The sequence below is a fragment of the Helianthus annuus genome, chromosome 4 (genome assembly GCF_002127325.2).
Source record: "Helianthus annuus cultivar XRQ/B chromosome 4, HanXRQr2.0-SUNRISE, whole genome shotgun sequence".
In the NCBI taxonomy this organism is placed as follows: domain Eukaryota; kingdom Viridiplantae; phylum Streptophyta; class Magnoliopsida; order Asterales; family Asteraceae; genus Helianthus; species Helianthus annuus.
In genome coordinates this window covers 205981023-206005927 of record NC_035436.2, presented here as the reverse complement: position 1 = coordinate 206005927, position 24905 = coordinate 205981023, and the positions used below count along the sequence as shown (strand labels likewise).

The following is a 24905-nucleotide window of genomic DNA, read 5'->3' as shown; positions in this document are numbered from 1 at the left end:
ATATTTCATTAAAATTAAGAAATCAAATCTAAGATAATACAAACTGGTTCAACGGTTTGAACCGGTAGAACCGGATTTACCGTCGGTACATAAGACATACCGTATTTGGGTTTTACCGGTCTTTATCGTACCGGACTCGTGTCCGATATCCGGTTTAACCAGTATAACCGGCCGGCTCATACCGGTATTTAAAACATTGGAATAAAGTATTAATATTAATATTATTTTATTGTTCAATGAAACATGCGGAAGTGGAAGGAAAGTGAATTTCATCAATTGAACAAGATTTCAGATGAAAATTTTTCTAATTTAAGAGAATTTCGTGAACCAAACAACCCTAAAGTTCATTCACCAACACCCGCCATATCAACATAGCAAACATGGTAGTCCGCAAACTTTATATTGCATGGCCACGTTTGTGGATGGTTGTGGCATACACATTCATGGGGACGTACGACAACAAATAAAAGACGGTTGCCCATTTAAAATAAAAAATCCTTTTTTTCGATTTTAGATTTTTCTATTAAATATAGCCATCATTAAACAATTGAGTAAACAAAGGTGGTTCGGATTTGAGTAACAAAGGTTGGTTCGGATTTGGGTTCATGATTCTAGAGGATGAATATGTAATAACAGCCATTAGTAGTTGTTATTTATATTTAAAATTTATTATAGTGAAAATGAAATATTCCAAAATAGTGTGAGCCAACCAATCCTACAACTTGATGAATTATACAGATATATTGGATGTAAGTCAACGGCTGATATTTAAGGTCAGCAGTCTTTTCCCTTCCGGAAGTGACAATTTTTATTAATAATTTATACATACATGAGGTCAAAAGACTTCTATCCTCCACCTTCTGGTCTTCTTCGCGAGCCACTATCAATGCCAAAAAGAAAATGCTATCCTCTCTTAGTTTTCTTTATAAAGTGCTTACTTTTAAGGAAGGATAGTTATGATTACTTTCTTCTTTTTTCTATTCAACTCCAAATTTGGGTAACTGACGAACCACTATAATATCATCATGTCACCAGCGAAATCACCTGATCATATCTATTTTTACTAGGCATACTGTGTATACACCAATTTAAGAAGAAACCAAATAAATATGGGAAAAAGCGGAACCACCCGATCATATCCATCTCTACTAGACATACCGTCTATACACCAATTCAGAAGGAAACCAAATAAATATGGAACACCCCCCGCTTGTGGGGATCGAACCCAAAACCTATTGGTCTCAAAGTCTGATCTCATCCCAAAATGCCACCAATTTATTTTTTAATTTATCTTCAATTAGTTGAAACTGTATGGTAGCGTTTGGTATGCAGAATGAGAGGTGGAATGAAGAAAAGAGTGTTTGGTTGGTCGATGGAATGGAATCGCCATTCCAAAATGCATTCCATTCCCTCAAAATCATTCCATTCCTCCCCCCGTTTTTTTTTCCATTCCATTCCCTTTTCACCCATCATTAACAACACCACAACTCACTACCGTTGCCACCACCCACCACCACTGTCATCCGCCGCCGTCACCCACCTTAACCGCCACCCGCCACCGCCGTCACCCGGCACCGCCGCCACCCGCTACCGACGCCACTGTAACACCCCGATATCGGGTTTGGTAATCAAACTCCGTTAATACTAAAAAACGGGTAAAGTACCGTTAGTAGTAAAAATAACCCGGCAAATATTTGGATTTAAATAAGAAAATCCTAATATTAAATACAAGCGAATTCAAGTTTTAAGGAATTGAGTTTATAAGAGCCCGAGTTAACGGGACTTAAAATAAGCCTAGTCATAAATTCCCCGAACCCACTAAATTAACTAGGAATATTTAACCTATTTAATCAGTGGGAATATTGTTAAAAAATAATTAGGTTGTGACCTAATTAATAACAAACTAAACTTGAGGGACCAAAGCTGCCAAAAAGGAAACTTGTTTTATTAAAACATAAAAATCAACACATATCACACACTTAGTGTGTGTATATGTTGATCATCAGGAGAAGAAACAAGGGGAAACCCTTGTTTAACCTTAATCCATCAAATTGGAGGGCAAATCAAGACCCAAATCGATGCATGAACATAAATAAACGATCACCAAGTCAAGGGGATCGTAAGGTATGTCAAATTTTTGATATTTATGAAGTTGGGGTTCTTGATGAACTTATGAAAAATCGAAATTGAAGCTTGAATGTTAGATGTTTGAATGAAACTATGATAAATTCATGGTTAGGAATGAACCCTAATCAATAATTTGATGTATTGATGTTTATACACATGAAATTGAGAATCACCCACATATGTGTTAGATGGGTTTTGTAGAGAGATTAAGAATACTAGAATCTTGATCATGAAACGGGTGTTATTGATTTTTGTGAAACGAATCTAGGTGTTGTTATGCATGCTAGATGTAAAGAACTTGAAAATAATGTTAATCTTGGCTAAGTAGTTAGTCATGAGCTTGATTGCTAGTAGTAAAAATTTCATGCCCATAAGGTGTTCGATGTAATGCCTAGGTGAACTTGGTGAATTAATGTGTTTTGATGATAGTAGAAATACCTTTCACTATCATAGTTATTAATTATGTGAAATATTTAGCACATGGTTTATACATGATTGTTGCTTGAGTAGCTAAGCAACTGAGTATATTGAGTTCATTAGTGCAATTGCATATGATATAAGCAGTTTGACCTTTAAGAGTCAAACCGGACTATAATAAAAATCGTATGCGGAAAATTGTAAAGAGAGTCCATAAGTATAATAGTCATAGTATTGATGACTAATATAACTATCTTGTGGATGATCGCATTATAGCTCGACTTTTGACAAGCTAGGTGGAAGCTTGAGAAGAAGCGGGTCAAGTGGGACGATTACTTAAGAAAAGTATAAGCGGATGCAAGCTAAGTAAAACTTACACTTTTTTTGTAGAATACTTAATTATTCTATAAGCTATAAACTCGATAATGATAATATTGGAAATATGGATTCCGACGCGATTGATACGAGACGGAACATATATAAAATTGATAAAAACCATGATTAATGGTAATCATGAGTAAATGGTAATATAGCCGCGAAATAATGAACATGCAATGAATCTCGAGATGTTACCGTATAGGGTAACACATGATAAGGATTAGTCGCGTGTCGACAAACATAGGTTAAAGCTATAAGACACCCTACGGTATAAGCCGAAATGGGTTAAATAACGAAATGGTAGATATATATATATATATATACCATTCTAAATACAAACGCAAATTGTTTGGTCGTTTAGACCAAATGGGTCAAAGGGTGACATTTTAGCGTCAATTGACAAATGACGACTAATAAGTACTTGCCAAGTTTTACGCTTATAGGTTAATAATGGTTTATGGATTTAAAATGCTACGAATTAGCATATTATGGATGCAAGGTATTGAAACGGGTCAATAAATTGATCCGAATCAGGTATGTATAATGATTCAGCTCATCATTTAGAACTTGAAGTTCTATAAGAGTTAAAAAAGGTCAAAATGAATATTCGGTTATCTTTTAGGTAAACCGAATAATTTGAGTTATAGACATGGTGTTTTAGAAACATAATGGTTTCTAAACAAAATCATAGTTAAAGGGGGTCGAATTTTAGGTCAACAAGTATTTAAAAGTCCTTCGGCGTAAAGGAAAACTAAAATTGACCAAAACGCCCTTGTAAGCCAAATAGAGCTAACGACCCTTAAAGATTGTTTGGAAATGAGTTTTACAAGCAAATAGATACTTAGAATAAGTATAAAAAGCGAAAGAAGTAATTCTTTGGTCAAATGACCCTATATGAGTCGTTGCCGTAAAATGATAATCCGAGGAGTAAAACTCGGAATAAATATATCTCCACATTAAATCCTCCACACATATAGTTGTGGTGGAAGATCATTTGATAAATATTGTGGAAATAAGATGCTAGAAATAAACGAGTATGAATTATGCGGAAAAGTGCTTAAATACCCTTAACGGGTCAAAATAAGTATTTAAGTACAAACGGGTTTAAGAATATACATAAACTCGTGAATTGAACCTATTGTGATAGATAACATTTAAATTATAAGGTTCATGTGAGATTGGGATCAAACAAACATGTTTGTTTGATAAACGCATGAACGGGTCAAAACTTTGTAAAAAGGTAATGTAACACCTCGAATTTTTGTGTCCAATGATGTGTTAACACGTGTCATTTGATTACACGTGGCATCTATAATAAATAAAGGACTAATTTTGACAAACCTTGAAAGTATGTAAATTCGAGGGTTATAAATGTCAACTAGGGTAAATATACTGTATAGTAACCCTAAATAATGCTTGTACCTTCAAACGAATAAATCATAAATCGTACGGAAGCGGAACGCGGAAGAAAGTGAGAGATTACGGGCTACAGGGGTTAACTGTGTCAACATGTTTAATTATACCTCTGAGTGACCCTTTAACGTTCCCAAGGCTTCGTAACAGTATTATACGCTCACTAGAATATACTGTATAAATTCCGCGGAGTTCCGTTTTAAAACGAAAGAGTTATACTCAAATTCGTATGAGAAGACATTGAGAGATGTTTTGGGGTTCTTAAACAACGCTGGCAATACTTGAGAAATCCTTGTCGTGCATGGAGCAAGCAAAAAATGAGAGATGCTATGTACGCTTGTATAATCATGCACAACATGATTTTGGAAGACGAAGGAAAGGCGATATGGCAGAATTATGTGCCAGAAGCCGTTCAAGAGAAGCATCCACAGGCGTCAATGGAAGAAAGAGTGAATAATGTGCGAGAGTTGCGTTACGAACCGTACCATTCCCAGTTAAAGGTTGATTTGGTACACCACGCATGGTCGGTTCGGTATGTACCACCTGAGGGAGAGGAAGAAACGGAGGACGAGGAAGACGAAGTTGGCGAGGGTGAAGAAAGCGAAGACGGAAACTAGTGTGTTTTTTTTTAACTTAATCGGATGTTTTTTTTTATTTCTAGTATTGTATTTTTTTTTATTTAATGAAGTATTTAAGTTAAAAAAAAATTGAGAAATACTTGAATGGGGGTTATTGGCATAGTGCCCCACTACGCCACTTTTGCTATAATGCCCCATTGCTGACTAGAACGCCACGTGTCGGATAATGCCCCATGATAGGGGCATTATAAGTTGTTACCACTACACATGGTCTTACAATCGTTGTCTCGTAACGTAGGATGTTACAAATTAGTCGTCATTTGATGGCTGTTTATTATAAACATTAAGATCTTATTTTTCTACGTAACTTTTCAACTTGGTCTAAAACTTTTTAATTAGAACATCCATAAAACTATTTGACAGCAAGTTAAGATTTGCTAATCTATTAAATTGTTCAACACAAATAAGGATTTATATTCATTTAAAGGAACACGAACAAGCTTCCCATTTGTTTATATGCTATCCTTTTTAGATGTTTTATGTTTTCTTCATGTATATTCATCCTTTTTATCCATTAAAAGCAACGAACACAAATAAATATAATCTCACATTCAACAAAACCTATTCTTGTGTCCATTCGTTCTTCACACTTTACTAAGCAAACACAAACAAACCCAAAGTGCAGCCAGCGTGAGCCGGAGGTTCAACGGACCCAATCCAGATGACTTTGGTGAAATAACAAAAGTCTAAACATCTTTGACTTCCTTGTGTCAGTCAAAAGTTCAAATATATGTCTGTCTGCCCTAAAATTATTGAAGGTAATTAACCAGCCTAACCTCCACAGCAGGATTAGGGTATTATTACAAAAACCTGCTGCAACAATTGCAGATCAATCCAGATTTTGAAAAATCTGATATGCAACTAGAGAAAAAAACAAATATTTTATTTTTCATTTTCTCAAATTGTACAGTTTAATAAAGCTCTGTTAAACAGATCATTTTTGTGCCGCTAGTTGTCGGATAACATACGGAAGGATGCCGCCGTGATTGAAATACGCCAATTCGACCTACATGACAGCAAAAGAATACATTAAGGTGATGTACGGTTTGAGTGTATGTAGGGGTGCAAACGAGCCGAGCTACTCGCGAGCTACTCGAGCTCGGCTCGAAAAAAAGCTCGAACGAGCCGAGCTTAAACGAGCTCGAGCCCGAGCCTAAAAACAAGCTCGTTTACTAAACGAGCCCGAGCCCGAGCTTCGCTTATCGAGCTCGAGCCGGCTCGCGAGACTAATCGAGCTTTCTATTTATATATTTTTTATTAATATATTAAACATATATTTATATAATAATAATTACCATTTATATAAATATATAAAAATAACTAAATTATATGTATAATAATAATTATAATTAATATAAATTAATTAAAAAATAGTAAACGAGTCGAGCCCGAGCCGAGCTCGAGCTTGAAAAATTACCTTCGAGCCGAGCTCGAGCTTCAGAAATAAAGCTCGAATCGAGCCGAGCTCGAGCTCGAGCTTTCATATGTTAAACGAGCTCGAGCTCGAGCCTGGTCGAGCTCGGGCTCGGCTCGGCTCGTTTGCACCCCTAAGTGTATGGGTTCGATAATGTTTGAAACTTTGAATATGTTTAATGCATATGTTCGATAGTAGTTAGTTCATATACATGAACATGATGTGTAAAAGTAAAATTACCTCAGTATCAAAACGGGCTGTACACGTGAATGATTTCCCACTATCGGTTTTGACAGTGACATCTTGACCGGGCCGGATCTCATTAATATTGTTTGGTAAGTCAATGGTGTATCGTTCATGACCGGTCAACTGTAATGTGTCGGCATCTTCACCAGCTTTGAAGCAAAGAGGTATAATACCCATTCCTACCAAGTTACTTCGATGGATCCTCTCAAAACTTTTCGCAATTACCGCTTTAACCCCCTGTGGCATATTTTTATTGACCCGTTACAACCAAATTTTAAAATTTACAAGAGTAGAAATGTTATTGAGAAAGAAATATCCCGACTTACCAATAACATGGGACCTTTGGCAGCCCAATCTCGAGAGCTTCCACTTCCATATTCTGCACCGGCCAAAACAATTGTATCCTGACCTGCAGCCTTGTACCTCTGTAAGAAAAATAGTGATTATAAGTGAGTTTTTTCAGCATTTTACAAGGTGTTATATATATATAGAAAAAGTATATCGTACAATACGGCTTAACGTACTTCACGTACGACAACGTGCGTGATTTGTTCTATAACATGCGTGATTAATGTTTTCAATATGCGTGATTATTGTGTTTCAACATGCGTAATTTTGGATTTTTGAGTTATAACGTGCGTGATTTTAAAATGAACGTGCGTAATTACCTGTCGTACGTGATGTACGTTAAGCCGTAATGTACGTTAACCTTCCTCTATATATATACACACACATATATATACTATAAATACACTATCTTGTCACATCAACCAACTTTAGTCCCTCAACTTTAATAATGACATTTTTAGCCTCTCAACTTTAATAATGATATATTTAGCCTCTAAACTACATCAAACAACTTTAGCCCCTCAACTTTAATAATGACATGTTTAGCCCCTTAACTAAAACAACTTTAGCCCCACAACTTTAATATTAAACAACTTTAGCCCCTCAACTTTAATAATGACAACTTTAGCCCCTCGACTAAAACATCAAACAACTTTAACTCTTGCAATTTGCTTATTTTTATCCATGTTTTGAACCCGATACGGAACACGGGTGGTAACCCACTAGTTGAGTATAATTACAAAAGCAGACCAGCAACCTAAGTATGTTACTACTGTGTGACATTAAGCCCTAGTTAGAAACCATATTAAAGTACTAATTTAATGGTATGGTTTCTTTTACGGTAACAATAACTCGCTATAATAAATAACAATAATGATCAGGTTTTAAAAGTTACCGATGCTGCGTCAAAAACTGAGAGTTTCTCTCCAGTTGGAATATGAACAGTCTGCGGGCCAACTTCTCCTTTCAAAAGCTTGTTAACAATGCGAATATTGGCAAAAGTACCCCTGGCCATAATTTCATCATTACCTCTTCGACTGCCATAAGAATTGAAGTCTTTGCGGTCAACACCACGGTCAAGAAGAAACTTAGCAGCCGGGCTGTCTTTGTGAATGCTTCCTGCAGGCGAAATGTGATCCGTTGTGATACTGTCACCGAAGTTGAGTAAGCAGTATGCATCCTTCACACCGTGGGCCCCAGGAGGGTCCATCGTCATGTTTGTGAAATATGGCGGTTGGTGAATGTAGGTGGAATTTTCATCCCAAGAGTATAGTTTGGCTTCAGGGACATTTAGGTCATTCCACATTGGATTTCCCTCGGTGATGGATTTATAGGTACTCTTAAACATATCAGGTAGAACACTTGATTGAACAGCCTGCACCAATTACAATTTCAGTCAACATACAATTCGCCAATTGGCATAGGTAGCAATTTTGACCACTTTACCTTAAGAGTAAATTTCTGTTTTCGTCCCTGAGGTTTGTCAATTTTAACTAGTTTAGTCCAAAAATCTAATTTATAACAAATCCAGCCCTGAAGTTTGCATTTCTTAACGTTTTTCATCCCTAAGGGTGCTTTTTCATTTAATTCTTAGGGATGAAAAACGTTAAGAAATGCAAACCTTAGGGGTGAAAAGCGTTAAGAAATGCAAACCTTAGGGATGGTTTTGTTACAAAATAGATTTTTGGACTAAACTAGTTAAAATGGACAAACCTGAGGGACGAAAACAGAAATTTACTCTTACTTTTTAAATAGGGGTCAAACAATTAATTTAAGGAACTTAGCTTACAAGGTAGAGAATCAAGTCAATCAAGAGGGTTGAAACATGAAAGATGAAAGTCTCCCAAATTGTATATTGTATTTACTAATAAAACTCTCATATCAAGTGACTCAAAATATAATTAACTGGACTAATTTATTTTGTATAATCGTATTCAACACACAAGTTGTTGATTCAAAAAAACTTCAAAATTTGGACGAAAAGTGTTCCGCGTAAACCCAGGCATAAAACCTGTTTTGACCCATTACTAGGGGTGTAAACAAACCAAGTCACTCGTGAGCTACTCAAGATCGGCTTTTTAAAAGACTCGAATTGAGTGAGCCCGAACCCTATTATTTATGTAATTTATTAAATTATGTATTTACATCATTATTGTTATATATCAAGTTATGATAATATAACTAACTAATATATATTATGTATATATAAAAGCTCAAATAATAAAAATATATATAGAAAAAGTTTAAAATACAACAGTCCTTAACGTGCGTAATTATGAACATTAACATGCGTGATTAGGGTTTTACTCATGCGTGATTTTGTTGTTTTTTTGTTGACCACATGTGTGATTGTGGTTTTTGTTCATGTGTGATGCCGTGATCATGGTTTTTTGTTCATGCATGATTAGGGTTTTGAGTGTTATAACATGCGTAATTTACTCACGTACGCATCGCACGTTAAGGACTATTGCATGTTAACCTTCCACTATATATATACACACATATATAAACAAATTAGTATTAATAAATATATATAAAACAAGATGAGCTCGAGCTTTAAAAACTACTCACGAACCGAGCGCAAGCTCAATTCGAGTCTTTTAACAAGGCGATCTTGAGTAGCTCTCGTAACTTAGCGAGCTTGGCTCGGCTCGTTTCGTTTAAGTTTACACCCCTGCCCATTACCACACTCCAAACATTCAATTTTGTCACCGAACAACTAACTAGGTATCAAAAAGACTAACTACTTATAAACCCAACTGTGTCGTGCCAAAAAACTGGGGCTGTTTGGTAGCCTCTTAATGACCATTCAGATGCTACCTCTTAATGGTTTACAACCTCTGAATGAATAAGAGGTAACCTCAAGTCTGAATGGTTAAGAGGTAACCTCTGAATCGTAAATCATCACATGTCACATTCTTGTACCTGCTCATTGGTAAAATTCTTAATGGTTCCATTAAGAGGTAGCCTCTTAATGACTATTCAGAGGCTACCAAACACATATTTACCACAACCCGCTTTGACATTTTACCCACCCAACTGACCCAGTTCAGTTTGCAACCTAGCAATTAACAACTAGCAAAATACTTTCGCCGGAAACTTACTTCTGCAATTTCCTCACTACTGGGCCATATATCTCTTAAATAAACGTTCTTTCCATCTTTTCCAACTCCAATTGGTTCCTTCTCAAAATCAATATCAACCTGGCACAAGAAGGTGACATTCACCAACGGTGTACTATGGATTTGGATAAATTATTTTAAACATTAAATAAAGTCAAAATCTTACAGTGCCAGCAAGGGCGTATGCAACAACCAATGGAGGCGATGCAAGATAGTTCGCTCTTGTCAAAGCGTGAACACGCCCCTCAAAGTTTCGGTTTCCAGAGAGAACCGCTGATGCAATAATATCTGCACCCACACCAGCAGCAAGTTATTATAGACAATTAGACATTCCAAATAAATAAAATGAAGGCAAACTAGAGGTAGCGAAAAAGGTCTGTGTGACGATGAAAAAAACGCCACAGGCCCATGGCGGTATATTCAAAAGTCACGAAAAAGTTATCGGTTGAGTTTGTTACGGTATTGGCAAAAACGAATACCCTGGCGGGTTCGGAACGTAGTTAAAATAACTTACTTGCGACGATACATACGAAATTCAGGAAAACATTGTGTTTAGAAAAAAAAAAAAAAAAAAAAAAAAAAAGATAAAAAGAAACGACCAAAATTAAGTAAGAGAGGAAAAAATACTAAAAGTTTAGGGTCTAACTAGTAACTGCTATAAAGTGTAAAGGGAAAAAACAAAAGTTGAGAGTCTAAATTAAAGTGTAAAGAAGAAAAACTAAGTTGAGGATCTACTTAGTAATTATAATAAAGTGTAAGGCAAAGAAAAACCAAAAACCTAATTAAATTAAAGTTAAAGGGCTAAACATGTCATTATCAAAGTTGAGGGGTCAAAGTGTAAAAAAAACCTTATTGAAGTTGGGGTTAAACATGTTATTATCAAAGTCGAGGGGCTAAAATTGTCTTGATTAAAGTTGAGAGGCAAAGGTTGTCTTGATGTGACAACTTACCCTTTTAATGTTATAAGAATTAGTGTTTCAAATATGATTAACTAAAAGATACTTTATTTCGATGATGATCAATACTTTAAATAAATGGCAAAGTGACATGCATTAACAATACACTTTGGGAGTTTGGGTGACTTTCAACCTGTTTGATCAGTCTGACATGTTTTCTCTCGAGACCTATGCAGTTAATGCGGTAAAATATCGGATATCGGTCAAGGACCGATATTTGAAATATAGGTTATCTCGGTGAGATATCGGTGGGATATCGGTAATTTTAATATAATGCAGAATTTATATATATAGCAATTTAACACCAATAATTCAGTGATATATCAGTGATATATCGGTTATATCGGTCAAATATCGGTGCTATATCGGTTATATTGGTCAAATATCGGTCAATATCGCCGATAATATCGGTACCGATATTTTCACCGATATTTTATTAAGGGACCGATACAACCGATATATCACCGATATATCCCCGATATTAACTGCATAGCTCGAGATAAAGTTTTTTATTTGACCCACTAGAGATAAATACAAGCCCATATTGGCCCATTCATCAATAAACGGGTAGAAATCACCAACTCTAGCTATAGCTTGTTAAGTAGCTGATTATGAAAGCAAGAGTAACTATACCATTATCAGAAATAGCAGATGCAACTGATTCATCTAAGTCCCCTGAATTTCCAATACAAGTTGTGCATCCATATCCAACAATGTCGAACCCTTGTTCATTTAAATACTTCTGCAACCCACTGTATTATAAAAAATAATGGATCGATGTTAGTTAAAAGAAGCAACTTTAAAGTAATCATGTTCTTCAACCAGTACAAGTCAAATAGTCAATACCTTTGAAGCAAGTATTTTGTAACAACTCCAGAGCCCGGTGCAAGACTTGTTTTAACCCATGGTTTGACCTGGTCATCAAGCATCAGATGATGAAATTAGGTTATATGGCACGATATATACAGGTTTGGTACACCAAAATGTAATATATTCACCTTTTTGTCATGACACATCACCATTATACTTGCTATAGAAGGTTAGATCAATATATGTGGGCTTATTACCCCATAATCCAAAATGTAACTTGCTTGCACATTTTGCTCATTGTGTAACAAAAAAAATGTGTTTTCATTGTATGTAACTCGTATTTTTTACTTTTTGTATCGGCGTGGGTAAGTAACCTATTATTGCATGTAAAATGGTGAAGTCATGTACCAGTTTACCTAAAACAGAAGTTACTAACATACAATGGTATAGAAAATTAGAAGTGTGTTACATATAATGAAAAAAAAACATGTTTTTTCTTACATACAGATAAAAAGGTGAAAGTAATTAACACCAATATAAACACAGATATACATACACACACATATATACATGCATATGTATATATGCACACACTCGCACACACATAATAGAATATGCATGACTAACCTGTAGGCCTAGTTCACAAGCCTTTTTGGCAACAAGACCAGCCCCAAGCATAACACTAGGGTTTGACGTATTCGTGCAGCTTGTAATAGCAGCAATCACAACACTGCCATGCCTAAGTTCTGCTGGCTGTCCATGAAAATCAAATTTTGCAACTTTGTCTTGTGCCTCTTTTGGTACCGCAAATCCCTAAAATTTGAAGTTTTTTTTTATCAAAATGCAAAGTGGCAAGTTAACAAATGCTACAACACTTTGTAATAATGTTAAGACGACTTAGATGTTCATGAAGTAAACTCACCTTGAATCCCACTTTATTATCAAGGCAAGAATGCCAATCTGCTTTCATTTCTTTCAAAGGGACTCGGTCATGAGGTCTATCAAAAAAATGAGAATGACGTGGTATACACACAAATATACACATATACACACACATACATATATATACACTGTACACACCTCTTTGGTCCTGAAATGCATGGCTCCACTTCTGAAAGGTTTAACTCTAAATAAGATGAGTAGACTCTTTCTTGTTGTGGCTGAGTTAGAAATTGCATAGTTACGTATTAGACTAAAATTGATTAGCCAGGTGACAATAAAGAAATAAAGAAAATAATATGACAAAGCGGCTTACCTCATTATAGTCGACAAACATATTGTTTGCACGTAAGTATGCTTCTATCATAGCAACCTGAAATTCACAGAGGAACGCATCCATCAAGATCGTTGACCCACCAATACATTTTTGTCTCTTTTGTTAGTTACTATCAATAACTAATGTATTCAGTATAATTACATAAACTGTAGAGTTAATTACTGTTTTCGTCCCTGTGGTTTGTCAAAGATCACTATTTCAGTCCATTAGTTTAAAAATTGCGATTTCAGTCCCTGTGGTTTCACTTTCGTAACCATTTCAGTCCACCTCGTAACCATTTCAGTCCCTGTACTAACAAAATAAATGGATTGAAATGGTTACGAAAGTGAAACCACATGGACTGAAATGGTTACGAAAGTGAAACCACAAGGACTGAAATCGCAATTTTTAAACTAACGGACTGAAATAGTGATTTTTGACAAACCACAGGGACGAAAACAGTAATTAACTCTAAACTGTATTATCTAAATAATGAAGGTTTAATGAGGTTTAAGCATTTGAGTGCATGTTCGACCGGTTCGACCCACTTCCTTGATAGCTATCATTTTCAGTTTTTTTACTCATAAAGTCCGTTATCAATAGATGGAACCCAAATTGACCCGTTTTCTATGTCCACGCAAATGAAAATGAACATACTGTATCATCACTTCGTCCGGTTAACTTGAGATACTGAAGAGTAACATGATCCACTGGGAAGAACCCCATTGTTGCACCATACTCAGGCGACATATTGGCAATAGTAGCCCTGTCAGCAAGTGATATTTTACCCACACCATCACCTAACAAAATAAAATAAAAATAGACACATCAGTAAGTAAATGTTCCTTTTACCCTGTACCTGCAAACTACTACCAAGTTTACCTACCATGAAATTCAACAAATTTGCCTACAACGCCATGTTTTCTTAACATTTGGGTAACAGTCAAAACCAAATCAGTAGCTGTTACACCATCACGCAGTTTTCCTGATAACTTGAACCCAACAACACCGGGCAACACCATGCTCATTGGCTGTCATTGTCAAAATACACTTTCAGAAAATTTCCCCAAAAAATAGTGAAAATGAAAACCATCTTTCAAGAAGAGTAAAATGCCATTTTTGTGCCAGTTTTACGACTTTCGTCCAAGGTTTGTTTTTCCGCATCTGGATCCAAAAGGTTTGAAATCTTGCCATTTTCCTCCGGCTCGTGAAAATCATCTTTCAAGAAAAGTATTTTTGTCTTTTTGCTAACTTAAAGGGCAATTCGGTCTTTTTCACTTTATGAAAAAAAGACTGAATACCCCTGAAAAAGGCCAAATTGCCCTTTAAGTTAACAAACAGACAAAAATACCCCTGATTTAACGCATTTAAGAATGTGAATGGAGTTAACAAGCCGGATGTAAAATGGCAAATTTCAAAACTTTTGAATCCAGATGCGGAAAAACAAACCTTTGGACGAAAGTCGCAAAACTGGCCAAACCTCAGGGACGAAAATGATATTTTACTTATTTAACATATATATAAATTTGCACAGAACCATTGTAAAGTATTTATAATGTTACCTGCCCAAGCATTGCAGCCTCGGCTTCAATTCCACCAACTCCCCAACCAGCAACGCCTAACCCGTCAATCATAGTAGTGTGAGAATCAGTTCCAACAACACTATCAGGGTACAGCATTCCGTCATTGTTGAAAACAACACGTCCAAGATATTCAAGGTTAACCTGAATTTAAGAAAAAAAACAAAAAGTACGTTATCAGACAAGAGATGAAAAACATGCATATAAAGTTTGCCAAATACTGGTACCGTCCAAACACCACCTGTATTGGTATTGGTATTGGTATTTGTTATTAACAATTGCCGGTTTCGATATTTTTACGATACCTATACCAACCAAACATCATCGGTACGATATTCAGCTTAGGGTTGAGCTCAATTTCGGTTTCGGTATTTGTCGGTACGGTATCAGTAAGGTACTGATCTCATCACTAATTTATATAGATAACGAATGCGCTAATTATGATTACAAAAACAATATTACTAGAAAACAAAAATCTAAATATTTGGTTAAAGTTGCTTAGAAGGTTTTAAGCTTAAAAAAAAAATTGGCCAACTTTCAACGCATTCGTACCATTTGACCCGATACCCTTTTAGCTTACTTTTTTATGTGGTCTGTTTGGGATAAAACACAACCCAAACTGATCCATTCATAAGTAAATGGGTTGAAATTGCAACCTACAAGCATCAATATAGTTTGATCAATAAACCCTATACCTGATGTACAATACCAGATCCAGGTGGAACCACAAGCATGTTTTGGAAAGCTTTAGAGCCCCACTTTAGGAAAGCAAATCTCTCCTTGTTTCTCTGAAATTCAAGTTCCATATTTGCTTTTACAGCATTTTCAGACCTAGTAACATCAACTTGAACCGAATGATCAACCACAAGATCCACAGGAACCTGCACCAGAATATTAAAAATGATAAACAAATGCCCAAAAAAAATATCAATATGTACGTATTACGTATGTAATTATGTATGTATGTAGAGCCATGCATACCAAAGGATTGATTTTGTCCGAGTCCCCACCAAGGTTATTAATGGCATCACGCATACATGCAAGGTCTACGACAGCTGGCACACCAGTAAAATCCTGAAAAATAAACATACATTACAATGCAACTTCTTCAACAGAAAACACAGAATGCATGTCTACAAGCTCATACAAAACTGAGCCAAAAAATTCAAAATACGTACTTGCAACAGAACACGGGCCGGCTTGAATGGAATCTCAACTTGCTTTGGAGCAGTCTTCTCCCAATCAATGATTTTCTCAACATCTTCTTTAGTGACTTGGAAATTGTCACAATTACGGATCGCTGATTCCAGAAGTATCCGGATTGAATATGGTAGTTTGTCTGATTTCCGAATAAACAAAATGTTGATCAGTTAAACGGGCATACAAGATGAATACCATTAATTTAGAGATTTTAAAACAATAGCAGTCGCACTCTTTCAAATTTACCTATTCTTGGATCGTTCAGAGCAGGCAAACTATAGAACTTTCCAAACTCCCCACCTCCAGGCTTAGGGAGACCAGTCAAAATCCCACTGAAAGCATGCTCCGAGGCTGTAGATGCATTTGCGTAAACTAATCAGATCTAAAAGTTCATTGAGAATCATCAATATCAGGTAACAAAAGAATAAGAAGCACTAGAAAGCAAACAAAACATGACAAAAAATAACAAAAAAAGCCAAGTATGTTCTGATATGTGCTTCTGTAATTCTGTTCACATCAATACTTATGTAGCACAGCCACATAATTTGTCATATTATCATGAGTAAATTACTACTGTTTGTTAGCTTACAGTAGCACTTGCAAGTTGCATTTCTAAAGCACTATTGACTTCATACAGATAAATAATCCCGCGCGTAAGCTACCAGATAACAAACCTAAGCATGTTATGTTTTCAAATTGCATAACTACTTGACTAAATATAAGCTCAAACATCACCGCACCAACTAGTATCATACACTCTACAAAATTACACAAAACAACGACAAACCTTCGAATCATTAAACCACTGTTGACTTCATACATCATAATCCTGATTCCTGCTTAATGCGTAAGCTACTAGATAACAATCATACACATTCGTTCAAATTCCACAACTACATATCTAAATATAATCTCAAACATAACCACACCAATTATTATCACACAACACTACACAATTGCACAAAACAACAACAAATCTTCGAATCAAAAGCAACAGAAACACAATCAGACCGATAGATCAAACGAAATGATTACCGATAGTAGAGAGATTGCGATGAAACCGATCCAGAACAGGAGAAGCAGCAGTCCGGATCTGAGAACTCAACGAAGCCGGAGACCTCCAATCAACGCCGTGGCTCCACCGCGAGCGAACGGTACGGAAAGCGGCCGATGCGGCGGTGTGAGAGCGGAACTGCGACGCGACTGGCGACGGTGACGGTGACGGAGATGACGGCGGCGGAGGAGATTTAGCGGAAATTGAAGAGTGGAGACGTGAGGTTGTAGACCTAGAAGCTCGCCGGAGAAGAAATGAAGAGTGAGAACCGGTGATATGCATGGTGATTGATTCCGATTGGATTACAGAAGCATAGAGGAATTATTGAAGGATGATCGGAGGAGAATCAATGGCGGTTTGAAAATATCAAAAGAAGAGAGAATATTGGGGAAGGGGCGTGTGGAAAGGGCAAGTTTATAGAGGAGAGTGTGTGGGTTATTTCAAAAGTAAAAAGTCAAATATACTTTTCAAACAAAAATTCAAATTGAATAAACCAATGTTTTAAAAACCGGTTTTTAAAGCATACCGGGCTTGTCTTTAAAATAATTCAACTGGTTAAATCGGGTTGTATTGGATGGTTAAACCAGGTTACTGGAAATTTCATAAAATACAAATTCATCTCAAAAACAATTCAATCTCAACTATGATTTATTATAGTTTTAGAGAAAAATGCCCGGATAGTCCCTGTGGTTTCGTATTTTTTCACCTATAGTCCCCAACTTTCTAAAACTACCTGAATAGTCCCCAAGTTTTCATTTTTTGTTTCCGGATAGTCCCTGGGTCTAACTTCAGTTACTTTTCTCTGTTAAAATAATGTGAAATGACAAAAATACCCTTACCTTAAAAGGCCAAACCATAGGGACAATCTACGGGCATCTTCTTCATTTTTATTTATAAAACCCCACCACCACACTTCAACTTCAACCTCCACCCACCATCACCCTCCTCCACCCTCCACCATCGCCGCCGACATCATCTTCTCTCTAGTTATGTTGATGCTGCTGCTACTGTTGTTGTTTCATTTGAAAAGGCTATGACGATGGAAATTATTTCGAGCAAAATCGGAATTTACATATCTGATTCGTATCTTGGCTAGGCAACTCGGACAATATGTATTTGATACATGCTACTGTGATTGCAGCCATGGCGGATTTCGACAGTAAATTCCGATGATAATATATTTGATCCTCAGAACCTTTATCGTTGGAGATACAACTCTGTATAAGAACATTTATCTACCTAGAGGTGCACATTTCGTTTTTTTAATCCCATTCCGGTTCAGGTTGAAATGGTTTCGGTTTGGGTCAACAATGGTCAAAACTGGTGTTTGGTAAAACTAGTTTACAGGTGGAAAAGGATCAGTTCGGTTTAAAACTAGTTCTAGTTATTAATTGGTGTCAAGGGAGAAAGGGGACCAGTTTCACCAAACCTGTATCATATTCGGTTTCGGGTCAGGTCAAAACTGGTTCCAGTTCACAAACCGGTTTTCTGTTCACCTCTATATTTATATTAACCATCTTGAAAAAGTAGATGAGGTGTTATGTTGTGTTATTCTCATGTGAATTGAGACTAGGGTGAGAATGCGATTGAGGAGGTTTCTGTGCCATTTGATGATGGTGATGGTGGAGGTTGTGATAGTAACAGTATTTTGTAAACTTGTTTAAAGGCTGTGATGATCAGTGTATTCAGAGGGGACATCGAAGATCCGATTTGTATCTTGGCAGGGCAAGATCCAGATGGCATAGTGAAGAAGAATTTGATATTCTCTTACCATGAAAATGTGTATCTGTAGCCACGGCGTAACACGTTTCTTCTTTGTCCCCATCTCCCAATTACAGATCTGAGCCTATTCATTTACCTCTTTACAAGTGGAAAAGGCTCGGTTCGGTTTAAAACTAGTTCTGGCTCTTAACCGGTTTCAAGGGAGTAGTTCTCAAACTGATAAGTGGAAAAGGATCGGTTTCTGTTCAGGTCAAAAACCGTTTTTTTGTTTACCTCAATTGAATTGAGGCTCAGGTGAGAATGAGGAGGTTTCTTAGAGTAACTTTCCTCTTGCCATTTCGACTAGCAGCGTTTTCTGATGATGATTGATGATGATGAGTGATGATGATTATGTTGCTGTTGTTGTTCCATTTAAAAAAGGCTATGACGATGGAAATTATATTAAGCAAAATCGGAATTTACATATCGGATCCGTATCGGACTATGATTGCAGCCATGGCGGATTTCGACAACAAATTACGATGATAACATATCTGGGTGGAGGTTGAAGATGAAGTGTGGTGGTGGGGTTTTATAAATAAAAATGAAGAAGATGCCCGGATAGTCCCTATGGTTTGGCCTTTTAAGGTAAGGGTACTTGTGTCATTTCACATCATTTTAACAGAGAAAAGTAACTGAAGTTAGACCCAGGGACTATCCGAGAACAAAAAATGAAAACTTGAGGACTATTCGGGTAGTTTTAGAAAGTTGGGGACTATAGGTGAAAAAAGGCGAAACCACAGGGACTATCCGGGCATTTTTCTCATAGTTTTATCTAAAAACAATTATTTTTATTCTAAACTATTAAGCATTTTAATAATATTTTTATTAGTTATAAACAATATTGCATTGTATGAGGTAAGTAATAATTTCATCAGCGATGAAATATTTAAATAGAATGCACTAGGTTAATTACCATAAATATGGAATATCAATATTACCTTAATATCATATTTTATTAAAATTAAGAAATTTAATCTTAAGATAATGCAAACCGGTTTAATGGTTTGAACCGGTAGAACCGGATTTACCGCCGGTACATAAGACATACCGTATTCGAGTTTTACCGGCCTTTATCGTAACGGACTCGTGTCTGATATCCGGTTTAACAGTATAACCGGCCGGCTCATACTGATATTTAAAACATTGGAATAAAGCATTAATATTGATATTATTTTATTGTTCAATGAAACATTCGGAAGCGAAAGGAAAGTGAATTCCATCAATTGAAGAAGATTTCAGATGAAAAATTTTCTAATTTAAGAGAATTTCGTGAACCAAGCAACCCTAAATTTCACCAACACCCAAAAGCAGCCATATCAGCATGGCAAACATGGTAGTCCGCAAACTTTGTATTGCATGGCCACGTTTGTGGATGTTTGTGGCATACACATTCGTGGGGACGTACGACAACAAATAAGAGATGATTGCCCATTTGAAATAAAAAATCCTTTTTTTCGGTTTTAGATTTTTTTATTAAATATAGCCGTTATTTAACAATTGAGTAAACAAAGGTTGGTTTGGATTTGGGTAACAAAGGTTGGTTCGGATTTGGGTTCATGATTCTAGAGGATGAATATGTAATAACAGCCATTAGTAGTTGTTATTTATATTTAAAATTTATTATAGTGAAAATGAAATATTCCAAAATAGTGTGAGCCAACCAATCCTACAACTTGATGAATTATACAGATACATTGGATGTAAGTCAACGGCTCATATTTAAGGTCAACAGTCTTTTCCCTTCAGGAAGTGACAATTTTTATTAATAATTTATACATACATGAGGTCAAAAGACTTCTATCCTCCACCTTCTGGTCTTCTTCGTGAGCCACTATCAATGCCAAAAGAGAAATAAATAAACAAGAAAATGATATCCTATCTAAGTTTAAGTTTTTCTTTATAAAAAGTGTCTACTTTTATGGAAGGATAGTTATGAAGACTTATTTTTAAATTAATCTTCAATTAATTGTAATTTTTACAAGCTAGTTGTCTAATAAACGAAAAACTGAAAATATATATATTTTATTAACTAAACAATAGAATAGGCAATACAAAGGTGAGTGCTATAAGAAATATATAACCTCAAATACTATAAATAAGCTTTTAATACAATGATTTTTAGATGTAAGAGGAATGTTTTAATTATGTATGAATTAGAGTAAAGTGTGACGGATTTCCTCCGGTGAAGTTTTCACTTGAGTAACCACAAAATTGTGAGTTTCTCATAGATAAAACGGACAATATCAATCGGTACGAGGGCCGGATGTCACAAATGGTATCAAAGTTACTCATGTGTTGTTTGGGATGGTAGGCCAACTATAATCGAGGATGATGTGTCTTTAAGAGGGTGTTTTAACACATTAGGCGAGTCTCACACGATGAACTGCAGGCGCCATTAGGGTTTCTCCTTTATTTATTTGTGATAAATTTGATTTGAGTCCTTTGTTTTACAAAGCAGTAACATTGTTATATCATCCCTGTTTTGTCTTGGGTTTCTAGCGATTTTGCTTTAGAAAATGAAAAATGATGAACATGAGACGGAAAAACGACGATGGTCAATGTGTAAACAACGAAGAAGAATACAAATATGATACAGAGAGATGGTGGGTGATTAACGACGTGGTTGTGTGGCGGGAGTTGCCGGAATTCTTTGAAGGTTGGTAGGGGTGAAGGTTGAGAGATAGTATGAGAGAGAAGGAGAGATAGAGGGGGTTTGGATTTTTTTTTATTTAATTTCTTAAATGATAAAGAAAAAGACAATACTATCCTCACATGGTTGGCACATGTTCAGAGTTAACAAGAAAACTTAACTGAGTTTGGAACAAAGGACATCGCCTGTAACCATGTGCAAACATAAAGGACAACCAGTGTAACTTTTAAGGTTAAAGGACAGCGCTTGCAGAAACTTTGAAACATAAAGGACGAAAAGTGCAATTTGCTCAAGATTTTAACATATCTATACTTCATATTATTTTAATAAAGCATTTATTTAACATGTGTGATACACGTGTTTCTAACCTAGTTATATTATAAATAAAATTTAAAATTAACATTATCTCACAATTTTAGTTAAGATTGATATTTAAAGCTCTGACTCAGACTTGTTACTAAAGAAGCTTCAATTTAGGTCTAAGCCCGATCCAAATTCGTTTAAGTTTGACTTGATTTAAGTTTTTAACGAACCAATTTAAAGTAATTGTTTACATCCTAAATTCTTTTTACTATTTTAATCGGCTAACACACACACCTAAAACGACTTCTAAATACATACATTTGTTCATCATGGCACTATGTGAGTAGAGCCCCCAACCACTTAAAGATTGTGTTAAATAGATAATTCAAAACCTATAAGATAAATTGATGTTAGTAGATCAATTATATGTTTCATTAAAAACCTTAAAAGACGTATAACATAGTTGTATTATACTTTCAAATTATTAGAGTATTAGAGGGGTGCATGTGCGATGTGGTGGGAATCCAACACAACCGTGGATTCATAGAATGGTGATGACAACATCAATTTCCGACTTAAATAGCGATGAGTCGACCAAAATAATAAAATTTATTTAAGGTGAATATTTTTATATAAGATAAAACTAAAATAAATTAACCTCTAATGTAATATGCCCATTAATACATGCATGATTCATTGTAACTTATTCTAACCTAGTATGACTTCCTCTAAGTTTATCAAAAACCTATTAGAAAAAAAAACATGTGTCCTAATAACCATGATTGCTCTTTATAGAACGTATTTTATAGTAGTAAAAATAAATAAAAGTATATACAATTTAGGGTAAAATTACTTTTTGAGTCCCTATGTTTTAGTGGTTTTAACTAGTTGAATCTAAAAGCAAAAAGTTTAACGACCTGAGTCCCTATAAGAATTTTCATTAACCATTTGAGTCTTTTTGAGTCCAAATTTTAACCTTTTGAGTCCAATTTTTTGGACTCAAATCGTTATAAAATGAACAAAATTGGACTCAAAACGTTATTAAATAAATGGCTAGGGACTCAGGGCGTTAAACTTTTTGATTTCGGACTCAAATGATTAAAACCACTAAAACACAGGGACTCAAAAAGTAATTTACTCTACAATTTATGTCATTAAATACAAACCGAATATAGTGGCAATTCAAAAAAAATGCAGAAGAAAAATGTAATTTACACACTAGGATGCATAAAATATTTGTACCAGACGCATAAGAGCTTTTGCAGGAGGTCTTAAAATTGAGTGAAATTATCGTGTTGTCCCAAAGAGGGGTATTCTATAGTGGTATAGATTTAAATAGTATTAATATTCGAATATTTTTAAATTAGTTATAACGTCATCTGGTTCTTTAGTCTGGTCCAACTGAACCGTCAATGAACCAGCAAAACCCTAAATACAACTATTAGATGTTTGTATTGCAAACTGATAACGATTGATATATTTTTTTTTTGAACGGCAAATTTGGATCACTGACGGACTACTGGAGTATCATCGTGCCACCAGCAGAACCACCCAATCATATCCATCTCCACTAGGCAATAATGCCTATACACCAATTCAGGAGGAAACCCAATAAATCCGGGAAAACCCCCTTTGTGGGAATCGAACCCATGACCTAATGGTCATAAGCCTTATCCCACCACCAACATACCACTAGGCTATAATGCCATGGGTAACGATTGATATTATAGACATGTTTAACTTAGACACATTCTAAAGCTACCTCACATTGATTAATCGGATACTAGAATCTTTAACCATTTAAGAAAATTTTATTTATATATACGATGATATTAACGACCTACTAGCTCTTTAACAGTAATATTTTCAGTAACTTAATAAAATTCCGTTGAAGGGAACAAATAAATATATGCTAACTTACGGGCTGTTTGGTAGCCTCTTAATGATTCCATTAAGAGGCTACATCTGAATGAGATAGAGTTAAGGTTGTTTGGTATGTTAAGTGGACACCTCTTAATGTTTCCGTAGGCCTCTGACCGATTCAGTTTTAAAACATCGCTGAATGAAAAGCAAAGACCTAAATACCCACGTACTTAACACGCTCCTTCCATCTTATCTTCTCTTCTCTTCTGGCGACCACCATCCAAGCAAATCAATTGCAGATTCCAAGCAAATCTTCGCTCACAACCAAGTAATCTTTCTTCGATCGCTATGTGTGCGTTTTGATGTCAGTTAATGATGTCTGTTATGGTTTTCTATGTTATGAGCAACTACTAAAATCATACTTAATATATCATAATAATTGCTGTAAAATTATCTATGTTATGCAAATGAATCTAACAAAATCGAATGAGATAATCTACGAATTCATGAATTAAATACGATAAGATGCGAATATGATACTTACAGATCGAAATTCAGGGAACTTCGTCACCAATTTGATGTTTAGACTTATGTTTAGGGCATGAATCAGTGACTGATGCATAGTGGTTTGAAGTGAGATGTCATACATGCGTAAGATACATATGTAATTCGAGATTTAATTCAGATACAATTATGCAGCGGACGTTTACGAATGTTTTTTTTTTCAATCCCATTTGAGGTGTTTTTTTGGGGGTTTCGGTTTTTCAGGCCATTTAAAGTTCAGGTTGATTCGAAAAGATAAAATGCAAAGTCTATTGTATTGATGTTTTCATGATTATTACAGAAAATTCCTTTTCAAGGCTTCATGCTGTCATAACTAATTTGGGACAATTTTAGTTGTTTTATGTGTAGACCTCTTTTATGGCACTTGATGTTCGATGTTATTGATGTGCTTGAATTCCCTGGAGCAATAGGTGCGCTAGATGGAACTCTTGTACATGCAATCGTGCCTGTTGATCAACATACTCATTACAGGGGAAGAGGAACGGGTGAATGCTTTCAGAATGTCTTAGCAATTTGTGATTTTGATATGATATTCACGTTTGTATGGGCCGGATGGGAGGGGATTGCACATGATTCACGAGTTTTAAAAGAAGTTGCATTTAACCCGACTTCCGGGTTTTCCTTTCCCCACTAGATTTTTAATCATTTTAACTTTGATTATTTTTAAATTACCTATTGTTTATGTAACAGTTTTGATACTGGTGTTTACAGATAAATATTATTTTTGTAACGCTGCATACACCAACACTCGTGGATTTATGACTCCCTACCATAATATGAGATATTGGTTAGCTGATTTTCTA

The 24905-nt window shown here is 35.6% G+C and overlaps 1 protein-coding gene across 1 annotated transcript; it reads right to left on the bottom strand.

Moving 5' to 3' along the window:
• Positions 1-5503: 5503 nt before the first annotated feature.
• LOC110938184 (aconitate hydratase, cytoplasmic) lies at positions 5504-17386 on the bottom strand. The gene is made up of 20 exons (XM_022180649.2): positions 16940-17386; positions 16151-16255; positions 15883-16043; positions 15686-15778; positions 15400-15585; positions 14687-14848; positions 14011-14155; positions 13782-13924; positions 13125-13181; positions 12950-13029; positions 12792-12867; positions 12497-12682; positions 11906-11973; positions 11693-11811; positions 10270-10391; positions 10086-10184; positions 7877-8356; positions 6960-7058; positions 6628-6870; positions 5504-5979 (listed from the first exon to the last, which is right to left on the bottom strand). Exons 1-20 carry the CDS (start codon positions 17238-17240, stop codon positions 5908-5910), a joined length of 2997 nt encoding a protein of 998 aa, XP_022036341.1. The 5' UTR covers positions 17241-17386; the 3' UTR covers positions 5504-5907.
• Positions 17387-24905: the final 7519 nt, after the last annotated feature.

Bases quoted from the DNA above. Each gene is read 5' to 3' on its own strand.
- LOC110938184 (XM_022180649.2), bottom strand. From the start codon at position 17,240: ATGCATATCACCGGTTCTCACTCTTCATTTCTTCTCCGGCGAGCTTCT. The intron at 13,925-14,010 runs GTAGGTAAACTT...TTATTTTGTTAG, and splicing joins CAAATTTGTTGAATTTCATG to GTGATGGTGTGGGTAAAATA. The intron at 10,392-11,692 runs GTATAGTTACTC...GTGTGGGTGCAG, and splicing joins ATCTGCTATTTCTGATAATG to ATATTATTGCATCAGCGGTT.